Genomic DNA, 13,284 nt, shown 5'->3' with positions numbered 1-13,284 from the left:
AGGATGGATTTCTCCTATTTCTGTTCAGTCTTTGAATGTCTCCTACCCAGAGCACCCTTCTGTCCAACATGGAGGTCCTCTGAAGGGGAATTCTCACCTTTGCCCCTGCTTTTGTTAATAAAGCCTGAAAGCAGATGTTCAAATACAAATGCTTAATGAGCACCATCAGCCAACAAATCCCTCCAGCATCACCTAATCCAGGTGAGCATCAATCTCCTCACCACACGGCCTTTCCACAGCCTGAGGGACCTGTCCCACTGCTGTCCAAGAAATACTCCTGTAAACCAATGACATGAGAGACAGAGGCCCCAGTTGTATACCAGTTGTATGACCCCTCACTCCCATGTGCCAATTTCCCATTGTGGGATGGGGAGCAGATCCTCCAAGGTTGCTCCCAGCCTCAGTCTGGAAGAGGAGATCCCTTCTGCCCACACTGCTCCAGCCTTTACTGCCCCCACCCCTTTAAATTTCTCCAATAGCAAATAAACCCTGTTGTTCTAACAGTGAAACCATCAGGGCCATGGCAACATTTCAAGGAGAAGAAAGGCACCCATAAAACCTTTCTCACTCTGGAAATCAACTGGGTGTCTTCTCTTGGAGGTACTAACGCAGTAAATCTCCAGTTGCTCCCAATCCTCCACCCCAGCACTCCTCTGAACTTTCCCCAAATCCTTCCCACATGAATCAATCTGGAGACAAAGCTGGCAAAGCCTTCCAGCCCCCACCAACCAATTCCACCCTTGGGTCCCGCTCCTGTGCTTGTCTCCAGGTGCCCCAGGAGAGCAGCTCCCAGTAATCCCCTGGGACAGGGGCTGTTGAGTGACCTCCCATGTTTAGCTGGCATGAGGCATCACCTGTACAGCTCCCCAGCTCCTCCTGGAGCAGCATGGAGTGACCCTGCTTAGCACCTGCTCATTTTTCTCCAGGCTTGCAAGGTTTGGAGATTGGTTCAGATAAGCATCCTCAAGCTTGCATGCTTATCTGCCCCATCTCCCAAACAGCTTTGATCTGCAGGATTTGGCTGCAGCTCTCAAAGTTATCTTGGGAAAGCTTGTTCTGGGGAGAGTCATTCTCCTGATTAACAAGAAAATCTTTCTTAGTGGCATTGAGCATTTCCAGCCCTGGCTGTACCCAGGGAATGTAGCCATGTCTGCAGACAGAGAGAAGGAAAAGCCAAGCAAGCTTTTCCTTAAAACTCCACTTGGGCTCCATCAGCATTCCAGCTAAAATCTGAGGTCAGATATTTCATCTTGCTTCTTTTCCCCATTTTCTGTTTGTGGGGCACTTTACATCACCCATATCCTGTGCAAAATTCCTGGAAGGAAAGCTGGCTGGACTGACCAAGGAAACAAGTTCCTGGATGAGCTAGGTGAACCATGCAGAATAAGGGAAAGGGATTTATCTGGCTGAGGGCAAGTTTTAAAAGCCACAATTTTGCATTAAACAGCTGAAAGCAAGAGCCCCTCTAAATCCTCTAATGAAGGAAACACAAGCCACACGTAAGTATGTGTTAATGCAGTCAGATACTCATTTTCCAGTTTACTTTCTGCTTGGCCACAGCTTTAGGAAATATTCCTTGGACTGCAAGGTATCAAATGTGCCGCTCTTGAAAAACACTGGCGTGGATTCCCTCACACTCAGCCCACCACCATCACCCCACTGAAACTCTTCCTTGTGGAAACAACCAGGGAGGAAGAGGAAGATGGTATTAAGGAACAGGAGGAACTACAGAATCAGCAATGAAGTTTATAGTGGGGAAACTGCCCCGAATATTTCCTGCCAGCCTCGCATAAAGGATAAATATGCATTTAAAAAACACTACTCAGTGAGGGGAAAGAAGTGTGAACAGCAAAAATATGTACATATGTTTTAAATAATTTTTTTAATTGTTGAGGCAGTAATACTTGGTTCATGGAACTGCAATATACAGAGAGGTGAAATAAATAGCTTATATATATATAATATATATAATATAGCTGGTTTTAAAATATTCCCTTATCATTGGTGTACTAGGTCATCTTGTAGTCACTTGAATGTAGTTAGCAGCATTCTCCAGAAGTGAGCGGGATGCAGGATCACGGAGCCGTGACTCCCAATGTCGTCAGGAGGGGTACAGAGGGTCGGTGCGCCGAGAGCTCCGCGGGCTCGTCCCTGCAGCCGCCGCCTGTCCTGGCGGGTGGGCAGCAGGCAATAAATAATTACTGCAACCGGCACTTGGCGGGGCAGGGTCTCAGTAACTTTGGGAAAGAACTTTGGTTTTCTTTGGTTTTATTTATTTATTTTTAATAATTTTTTTTCCCTCTGGGGATATGCTTGAGAAGTTGTCCTTTCCAAAAAAAGCAAAAGAAGCACCTGTGTGTCATCAACAACAAGAAGTCAATTTAAATAGAGCAGTTAATTTCATTTTTCAAGTCACAATTAATCCCGAACAGCTTTCCCCAGCATTTGCCATCTAGTCTTTTATTAATTTTTTTTATTTTTATTTTTTTTAAACACAATGTACAAAAATAGAGCTTCTTCCTTATTTTTAATGTAAAAATATTCCTCTGGTGCAGTTTTTTTTTTTTTTTTCTTTTTGTGGTTTCTTATTGTGACACTGTTTTTGTCTGGTTTTAGCTGGGGTTGGTGGGTCGTATTCTCTTAGTCCTCTTGGTGACTGTTGTGTACTTGAAAGGTTTCTGTATCTCCATTTGACCCTTTGGGTATCTCTTCATAAAGTGTACATCTTGCTGATTTTCCCGGGTCTTGGGCCCTTTCCGCGGCCTCCCTTTTTTGGTGAATCCAACATACCAGCCTGAATATTTTGCAGACATCAGTGCTGTGTAGTTGTTTTCTAGGACTTTTTCAATGAAGACACACTCCTTACTGGTGCCATCAGGCTGAAAAAGGAAAAAAAAAAAAAAAGGAAAGAAAAAATAAATAATTCAAATGCAAGCTCAGTGACCAAAACCCAATTTGGCATAAATAAAATCATCACATCTGGACCTCTTTTTTGGTTCAAACATTCTTAATAAGAGCCATAACAAGCATCAGCTAAAATAGATTTTTTTTTAAAGCATGAAAGCGTGAGGTCATAATTTCTTTTTTTTAAATGCTCTTATCCAAGGGGAGAAAACTTTTTCAAAGACAACAATTAAGTTTATCCAGTCCAGTGCCTTCAACTGCAAGCAAAGCAAGACATCCAGCTTTGCTTTCTTCCCTTAGGGAGAGAGGATGAATTGAATTCGTGCCAGGGAAACATCATACTTAGTCAGAAAAAAACCAAACCCCAGAATCTCACATGGCCCAAACAACAGCGTTTCCCCTTCTACCCCTCACTCCTGAAATACCTCATGGGCTTTCACCCCCAACTACCCAAATCCCACTAAAATTATGACAAGCTTCAGTCTAAGCCTCCACAGCAATTTGAAAACTCTCCCCCATGTGATCCCAGGGCAACCCCTGGCAGATGGACCACACATGGTGCTCCAGGGCTGCTGGAACCACTGGGGTCCCCAGCACCACTCCAGTCCCTGGGACCCTGGAGAGCCCTGAAGCCAAACTGGGCTCAGCTCAGCCTGGAGATTCCTACCAGACCCAGAACTGGGCTTTGAATATGGCAGAACAAGGATCTCTGCATCCAGGACTCTCACCCAGCACAGGCAGCACCGGAGGGAGTGACAGCATCACACAACTGCATCTTCAAGTCCTTGAGCATAAAGGAAATTCTTCTCACCCATAACCTTCTGCCAGAAAACATTTTACCCTTTAACTGCTGAGTCACTGGTACTGTACTTAGAATGTCACATGACTTGATTTATGCATCAGAAGATACTCAGGAGTAGATACAGGATAAGTAAATATAAACCATCGCACAGGACTTCATTTAAAGCTCAGCAAACTCAAAGGAAGTATTTCCATCATAGGCCAATTCAGCTTCTCACTGATATCAGATGAGTTTTTTGGAACTGCAGGCCTACACATACTACTATGAAACCCTGCCCACCCAAACTAAACACTACACCCATCATATCCTGGGGGGGCAGAGAAGCGTGAGCTGCTCAGCCCCCAGTCCCCGCTCTGCTTAGGGGCCCCTCTGGGCACAAGGCTGGGGTGAGCAGCCAAACCCTGCATGGTCACCATCCTTTCCCCAAGGACAGCTCACCCTGTCCCTTCCAGGGCAGCCATCCTGAAATGTGCTGCACAACCCCTGTGGAGTTTGCTGCAGTTTGTGGAAGGGCAGGGAATCATGGAACAGGAGGGAACCCCTCCAGGCCATGCTGCACAGGGTTCCCTGCACCCCTGAGCCCCAAACACACACGACAGGGGAATCATCAGGCACCATGACCCAGGCTGGAGGCAGCAACAGAGGAAAGCCAGGATGGCTGGTCATCACCAGCCCCCAGGGCCAGCCATTCCTCTAGGACTCCATGCCTTTAGCAGAGCTTTGGTTCCATCTGTGTGACAGAAGGTGATGTTTGCTCTGAAGTCAGCACCTCGAAGCTTTCAGCACCAAGTAAGGTCTCATTAAGAGGGCGAATTCTGGCAACTCTTCCAACAGTTCTGCTAATCCAGGGGCTCTGCCTTAGGACCAGCAGTCTCCATCCAGGATAGGCACAAAGGTCCTCATTTTACCATCCCCAACTGGAAGCTCACAAATGCTTTAATGAACAGCAGAACTGGGCAAAGCCCAGTGATTCCAGTTCCTGGGGGTGTCATTCTACAAATCCTGGGTTTGATCAAAGCCACATGAGTGGCAAAGAGGGAAATCAGTCAACACCACAGGGTTCCACCAGATTTCAATGGGAAGCCATAAAACCAGCTCCAGGTTTCTCAGGGCCCAGCCCACTACAAACCCTTCCCCAGTGAGTGGAGAATTTTTAAACAATACCATGGCTGGGATTCAAATCCACCCAAAGCCAGGTGCCTGTGAACCGACCGGATCCGTACCGCAGGTAATTGGAAGGGTTGTTCCCCCCATGCTTGTGGGAAGGGACTGGATTTGAGCCCTGACCTTGTTGCTAGGAGAATTAAGGGTTTTTCATGCAATTTGGGAGGGTTCCGCTTCTACTGCAATGTCAGTTTTTCATGGAAAATGAAGACTGGAATGAAAAGAAAACATGTGTGTAGGAGGGGGGAACTTATTCTATTAATAACAAAAAAGTATTTACTTATACCTTCAAATTTGCCGACAGAGCCTAAGACGGAGACAGGAGGTGGAAGATTAACAAGGTGCAACTTCAGGCCAACCTCAGGGCTAATTTGAAGTAAACAAGGTGCATGAGATAAAATAACTTCGTTCTGGAAGAGGAAGAGCTAAATGGTTTGATAACATGAAATTACAGCAGCATTTACAAGTACCTAGAGATAAATCAGGATAAGGACCTCACTTCCCCAAACAGAGCATTCCTGTATGTGCTAAGACACGTCACAGACACACAAGTGATTTTCAAATACTGACAACATAATTTTACAGTTTCTTTTATGATCCCCAACAGGATAAATCATTCACACAAGCTACCTACACCATGAAGAACTGTACTCACAGCAATCTATTAGGGGAAAAATAAATTTGTGAGGGTTTTCAGTAATTTTTAAGCATCAGGTGACCAACATTTAAAATTTAATCAGTTCCCTACTTGAGCCATAGCAAAACACTTCTTGGGTCTGTCAGCATCCTCTCACACCTCCAAAGAGAGGGGGGTGAAAGAGAAAAGGGAGACAGCTTTATCCAAGCATCACTCCCTGCTCCAGCCATGGGCTCACCCTTCCCCAGGAGCTCCTGGTGCAACTGACCCAGGGCTGCACCCTCTGTCACCAACGCAGGCAGGTGGGAGCTGCTGCCAAGCCACATTTCATACACACTGTGCTGGCAGGGATGTGCCCTGCAGAGCACTCACTCTCCAAAACACGGAGCTTTGTGTTTTCAACTGATTCTTGACAATAAACAAATTCTTGAAAGCCTCAAAGCTGCACAGGGGCTGTCTGGCCCAGTGTAATGGCCTGGCCACAGGACAGAGGGCTTCCTGTGCCCCTCATGTGCCCCACTGGCTGCATCTGCCTTTTGGCCTCATCGTCCCACTGGCAGCGGCTCCAGCCACGCTCCCTGCTCAGAGCAGGACACAGCAGTGGCACAACCCTGCTCCTGCAAAGGCCCTCTGCAAGTCAGAGACCAAACTGTTTGGGTTGGCCAAGGGGCTGCTGCCTGGCTATGCAACAAGGCCATGCCCCCTGGCAGGTCAGTTCTTTGCAAAGAAATCATTCAGAGCACGTTTTTGTTTAAACACAGCCCAAGAACTTTGGGAAGATGTGGTATCTGTTAGCCAAATTTCTGATAAATGCCTTATATTTTATAAGGCATTTATCAGAAATTTGGCTAACAAAATGCCTGATCTAAATGCCACCTTCCAGGGAAAGCTCTGGGGCGTGGCCCAGGTCTGTGCAGAGTGAGGGGAAAGCCCAGCCTGAGCAGCACCCAGGGCTGGCTCCAGCAGAGTATCTCCTAAGAAAGGGCTGGGGAGCAGCCCCGCTGGCACTGGGTCAGTGCCCAGCGCCAGGCAGGGACCTGAGCGGTGCCAGGGTTTTTACAGGGCAGGGTTAGAGCAGCAGCAGCCCAGGCTCACCCTGCAGTAAGGGGTTCGAGCAGACTTTCTGCACCGTGAGCCGGCTCCAGCCCGCGCAGCTGAGCGCAGCAGAGCCGAGGGGCCGCGCTGGGCCGGGGCTCTCCGAGCACACGGGGCTCACCGAGGAGCAGCCCCGGATTGTTTGTGCAGAGCATTTGGTGAGGGGCTCTCCAGTCTTAAACGTGAAACATGTTGAACTGACACTAAAGCAGAATTAAGTGCCAAAGCATTTGCTGCTTCTACAATTACACTCCGGAGCGCTTTGGTGCTCCTGCTCTCCTTTTATGACCCAACTTGGTCTTATTGTAGTTTGGCTTTCTCGTTTTAAGTTCTCCAAATGGAAAGGATCAAAGAGCTCTTTGTTGTCGTAGCAGGAGCGCTCCTCGGAGCGAGGCATTCCTGCCACGAACAGCTTGCGGCTCAGGGGGAATTCGCGGCCGCTCTGTGCCACCAGTCCGAGCCAAAGCATCAGCAGGTGCAGCAGCCGCCCCCGCCCTCCCCCGCAGCCACGCCGAGCCACCTGAGCAGCTCTTTATGGCACACGGGGCCAGGGCAGGTTTTCTCATTTACGCTTCACAAATCTGGCGCAGTGGACACCGGGAAATCCAAACTTCCCTCGGCTTTCACAGCAACAATGAGCTCGCGGCAGCAACTCGGGTAACAGCGAGGAGCGGCGAGAGAAGCCTCCAGGACGGAAAAGTTTCTCTGTTTGCAAAGATCGGGGTTAGCTAAGCTTAGGTTAAAACACTTCCCCTCCTCAAGTGCTGCTGTATTTAGGAGCTCTCTGGGTGAGCGACTGGTAATGTGCTGCAAATAACAAAAAACCCCAAACACAACCAAACATCCCAGACATGCCGGGTTGGCACAGGGCACAGCGAGTCTCAGCACTCCAAGTGAGAGGGGGCTGAGTCTCTGGTTTAATTATCACCTTTTTGGCAGCTCAGCCCCCAGGCTCGAAGTCAAACCGTGGTGACACCAGCCCTCAGTACAATGGAGAGCATCTCCCTCTGCGAGGGAAGCAAGACCCCACCTCCCAAAAATTCTGGAGTAGGGAAAGCTACCACCCAAGCAAAAGGTTTCCAAGAGGTGCACGCACCCAGGCTTTTACAAGGAAACCCGCTGAAAAGGGACCCTTCCTGCACCCGTCCTTCTCTCTCACACACAGACAGACAGACAGACAGACGGGGTTCCCAAGCCCTGGCACCCTACCGTGCTGGTTTTCATGCCACCCCCAGGTGTGAGGCACACCCACTGAGCTCAGCAATCATTTCAAAGGACTGCTGAAATTCCCTCGGACACTGACACTGTTAGATTCACCCACTGCATTACGCGGACGAAATCCCACCTTGTGTCTCCTAGATTTCACAGCAGTGAGAGCAAGGAAGGCTTGGGTTTCCAGGAGCAGCATGGCTCAGAACTCCCCGTGAGCTGCTCCTGAAGGATGCCCAGTTGAGGACTCAGGGCTGGTGCCCCAAACACCACTGATAACCCCTGGCAGCCCCAGAGCTGTTCCCCCAGCAGTGCCCAGAGACGAGAGGCTTTCAGGAAGTTCCTTCTCTGCAGTTTTGCACAAGCTTAGCTCAAAGCCAGAGGGCCAATGCTCGGAGCCTCCTCTAGACTTGCTCCACATGGCTTGGAAAATCCCAGGTGGAAGGAGGCAATACAGGAGCAGTGTTAATGTCACAGCTTTTAGCACTGCCCCTCTCCCGCTTGACGGGCACGCACACACACACACACACCTTCTAAAGGCAGGTCGGAAAACACGATGGGGAGGTGAGCACAGCACTGCCAGAGCCCACAGTTCTGGGGTGGCAGAACCTGCTCACTCACAGCAGTGAGCCTGAGTGCTCAGCCATCCCCTGCACTTTATGGGAATTATCGGGACAGATCCATCAGCAGCATCCTGATGCTCAGCATCTTGGATTTATGACAAAGCATCCTGACCACAGAGACACCTCTTGACCCAAATGCACATTCCTGCTCCTAGAGCAGGCTGTAAATCAGGGAAGCTGCATCCATAACTGCCAAGAGTCACTCAGCCTCATGCGCGTTTCCTCCAGCTTTCTGCCCTCTGAACCTGCACAATCCTCCGAGGAAAATACTTAGGAGTCATGATGGGCAGTTCAATAAAAGTGTCTGCCAGCACAGTGGAGAGGTTAATTATGTATACAGGACATCTAAGTGCATTCACGAGGCAGGGAAGTAACACAAAACCACGCAGAGGAGATGCTCCGTGGAGGGCACATCTCCCTCCAGAGGCCCCGTTCCAAAGCAGCCCTGCCCACATTTGCCTCCAGCTGCCCCCATGTGCTGGGAACACCCCATTCCTCCCGAAAACAGGCAAAAAAGGGCACGGTCCTGCATGTGTGGGTCAGGACATGCAGGCTCGGCAGAGCCCTGTGCCTGTCTGTGCCAGGCACAAGCTGCAGGAACCGAGGAAGGAAGAGAACAGCTTAAAATTTTTCTTTCCTTCCACCTTCCCTTCCAAAATTCCCTTTTTCTAACTAAGTTCAGTAATCCCCACATTGCCCTGGGAGAGCTCTCTGTCACAGGGTAAACTGGAGGACACAGATGAAAGGAGTCTCTGTAGGCTGGACCAGGCAAGGCTGGGGTTACACCAGGACAGGCCTCCTCACCTGCTCCTTCCGTCACTGCCACGGCTCCTGCCAACACTGCAGCAGGGTGGCCACAGCCTGAATTAGGGCAAACCAGGTGGCTTCACCTGGTAAGATGCACATTTGCTTGACAGACATTCCTAACTGCATCTCAGAGAGCTGCACATACGAAATATCAACTGCTTTTTAAACGAACTTTATTAAACCAAGAGAAAATTTAGGAAACTTAAGTTAAAACTGCAGGTTCCCTGGAGCAGGAAGCTATTGCTCTTCAGGAGGTCTGAATCCCCAGGCAGGTTTCAGATGTGATATCTGAGCAGATCTATGGCATCTTCTGTTATCTGCACCCACCAGGTCCAGTTCCATGGAAGCTGGGAGGGGCTGCATGTGGTAAGGGATGGGAAGGTGTTTTTACCCCTCTGTACAAAGCACAACCTGCTGCTGAAGGGCTCTGCTGGGCTTTGCTGGGAGCTCTTTTCCAGCAGTCATTTCCAGCCTCCATAGGCCAGTCCTGAACTTTCTATAAAAGCCATCTAAGAGCAGCAGCATATTTCATGTAGGCTTCAAATCAATATATAATTGTAGCAAGGTGGGAGTCACTCTTCTCCCTGGGAACAAGCGACAGGATAAGAGGACAGAGACTCAGGCTTGGGGGAGATTCAGGCTGGGCATCAGGCAGAATTTGTTAAACATGGGAAGGGGCTGCCCATGGAGGTAGAGTCCCCAACCCTGGAGGTATCAAAGGAAGGCCTGGAGGTGCTCTGGGCTGGGGACAAAGTGGGCACCAGGCACAGCTTGGACTCAGTGGTCTGGGAGGGCTTTTCCAACCTCAGTGATTCTGTGATACAGAGAGTTGTGCCACTACTCTGGCATTGTTTTCTTAAAAATTTGTTTAAAACCCAGGTGTAGATGATAAGTGGAGCAGGATAACAAGACTAGAAGAGTTGCTGACCTCATAGAAAGTTGTGTTTGTCCCAGATTTATTCACATTAAACAAACATGCACACTTACTGTAAGTTATCATTGCAAACAAATGCAATTTCATCCAGCCAAGATTCCAGTAGTGACACCACTTTCCATGGAGCAAGCTTAAATGGGGGAAATTTAGAACCAGAAAGGTCATTGTTTGTATGCAGGATGGCATTAGTTCTCTTCATGTCAAGTTATATTACTAAGAAAAGAGAGAAATCCATCATCAAATCAAGTGCCATCCAGAAAAAATTATTATCCAGATTTGTTCCAGCCTGTGAGTGACCAACTTCCATCCCTATGCAACAAATGCAAGGCTTGAGACTTGTCCTCCTTAGGCAAAACTTCGTATCTCTGGGTACCCAAAAGATAAGGCAAGAGAATCTCAAGAACAAAAATGTATTTAAGCAGGATCTACTTTTCTTGGACCTCAAATATAGTTCTGTAACTGACATATCAAATAGACTCTATTTTGCTACTGTTAGAGCACAGGTTTTATTCTCCACCGCAAAAATAGCCTCTGTCTTCTCACCTCCTCTCCAAAACCAAACTGCAAGCCAAGGAGAAACAGTCCTTGAGGAGCAGGAGTCCCCTGAACGTGATCTCAGCTGCACCCATTTGAGAGAGACAATTCCTTCTTCCTTCCTTCTTGCAGTTAAATACATCAGTGTATTTGCTAAGTAGTGCTTAGAAGAAACATCACACTCAGCTTAAGAGATGCTCAAGACCAACAAAAAATTGCACTTAGGAGATGAAATGCTGTGAGGAAAGCAGTTAAATCCAACTTGATAAGTGTCAGCACAAGATGCATTCAGCAGCACCCTCTCCACCCAGACAAGACAAGGCATGACCAGGGCTCAGGGATCTCCATCAGTAATTTTAATTAACATTAAACCTTAGGGAACTGAAATAGTCCAACAGGACACACAGCTGCAGCCACCACAAAACAGAGGACAGGAGGTCAGCAGCTTTATGGTGACACTTGCTTCCTGAGGACAGCAAGGATTAAATTAAATTATCACACAGCTTTCAAGAAGATGGTTTTCCTCCCTGGAAGGGCATGGACACCTTCCAGCCATCGGATAAGGAAACGATTCAGAGGTCAAGCTTACAAGTTGGGGCTGCAAGTGAACCTTGACTTTGCAAGCTTAGTCTGAGAGAGAACTGGGGCTTCTTAGAAATATCCAAAGGAAACACGGCATTTCCTAAAGAGGAAACACAATAAACCTGTACATGTGTTACAGAGCTCTCTGGTGCCCTGACACAGCCAGGACATACAGTGCTCACATCCCCAGCAGAGTACCTGCGAGTCCTTATCATAAAAATAATACTATGAAGAATGTTTATTTTTTTAAATAAAATGACCACTTGCTTTATTTCAGGGCAAACACTTGAAGAATTAGGGCTGTGCTGAGAAGCTTAAGTTAACTGGAGATGTTCACATATAGATAAAAGTAGTTTTGGGCACCAAAACTGCCCCAGCACTGGAGGTGAGGCTGCTCCAGCCCAGAGCAGAGCAGGACAATCCCTCCCTTGCCCCTGATGTCCCCAGGACAGGGATGTCCCTCCTGGCTCCAGGGCACTGCTGACTCAGATCCAACTGGCCATGGACCAGGGCCCCCCAGGTCCCTTCTTGCAGCTCATCTCCAGCTTCTCAATGATGTTTGGGGTCTGAGAATGGAGGAGTGTGGTTTAGCTTCCACTTCCACTTTTAATTTCATGACACTCTCAGCTTCTAAATTTTCAGAAAAATAATTCAATTTTTTTTCCACAGGTTGCGGGGAAAAAAGCCTGATCAGATAAATGCAGAAGATTCTGATAGCCCAACCAAAATAGAAGTGGTTTTGTCATCTCATTGCTTTTAAGACCTTCGCAATCCTACAGGCTCTGATTCCAGATTTTTGGACACTTGAGACAATTCCGGATCAGGTCTCCCTGTCCTAAATATGGCAATGTCCAAAGCTGGTTGGCTTCAGGGTCCAGTGCATGTGTTTATTTAGATGACTTAAACTAAAAAAACGTTACAGGAAAGCGAAGACTCAGACTGCAGTTCCAAACGAGATCTGAGTGAGACCCAGCAAAAGCCATGTCAAGTTCTGCTTTTGCATGAGATGCCAAGTTGGAATGGTTTATGGCTGAGCATGTCACAGAGAGATCCACAAAACATGTGCTATTAAACCTGACACCCCACCAATCCTGCTCATGTTTATGTTGCAAATTCAGCATTCAAAAATGTAAGGTTTTACAAGCCCCTTTCAAGCAACCCGAATACTGTGCAACTCCAGGAAAAATTCTGGATAAGCATTAAACTCCAGTGAAACTTAGAGTTCTGCCCCAAATCCAAGATGCAGTTAAGTGTGGTTTTAAATATACAAGCTGAGCAGGGCAAACACCTCATGTACTGCACCAGAGTTCCAAACTGCAACCCCAGGGTGCCCCTGCCCTCTCCACACACCTCCTGGCACCTTTACAGCACCCCTGGCTGCCAGGATGGCCCTGGCACGGCAGGCACAGGAGCACTGGCACCCAAATGTCACACAGGACTGGGGCATGTGGAGGGCACTGGGCTTGGGGCTCATCCTGAAGTGTCCTTACCTCAGCCCCCAGCCCTGCAGCGAGGAACTGATTCTCCACCAGTAGCTTTTCAAAGACAGCTTTTCAAGAAAGCTTAACCTCACTCTCAGCCAAAGCCAACTGATGAAAACCTGCTCCAGGTACAGCAAAAAGGCTTTGGAGGATCCCCTAGTGTCTCCCACCTATGTGAGTCTCCTTCCCTACAAAGGGAGGCTCCTGCTGAAGCCTCCACAGCTCCTTCTCCCATGGGGCCAGTGGGTTTCAGGGGCCAAGAGCACATTTACAGGCCACAGTGGGCACCTTCAGTCTTTGATGCTGTCAAGAGTTTTTTTAGCCAACTTTCCTGACTAAACACACACATGCCTCAAGAAAACCCCTATTTTAAAGCTGTAATGTAAACAACTCCAAATTATTACTATCCCCTAAAGGCTACTGCTGGCAGGCATCAGTGATAAAGCTCTGCCAGAGCAGTCTGGCATCGAGCAACAATTTGTTTGTTGTCCTGCAAAAATACAGAGAGCCTT

General features: G+C 48.1%; 1 protein-coding gene across 1 annotated transcript in view; it reads right to left on the bottom strand.

The window, feature by feature from the left end:
- Positions 1–1,867: 1,867 nt before the first annotated feature.
- Positions 1,868–13,284, bottom strand: part of FGF18 (fibroblast growth factor 18) — a 64,956-nt gene continuing 53,539 nt past the window's right edge. Inside the window, exon 5 of the mRNA XM_036391676.2 lies at positions 1,868–2,879. Coding sequence (XP_036247569.1) covers positions 2,613–2,879 — 267 coding nt within the window. The 3' untranslated portion in view covers positions 1,868–2,612. The remainder of the gene's footprint in view (positions 2,880–13,284) is intronic.

Source organism: Molothrus ater, chromosome 15, assembly GCF_012460135.2.
Source record: "Molothrus ater isolate BHLD 08-10-18 breed brown headed cowbird chromosome 15, BPBGC_Mater_1.1, whole genome shotgun sequence".
Lineage (NCBI taxonomy): Eukaryota > Metazoa > Chordata > Aves > Passeriformes > Icteridae > Molothrus > Molothrus ater.
Note: the sequence above shows the minus strand (reverse complement) of the source record. Positions and strands in the feature narration are given on the sequence as shown.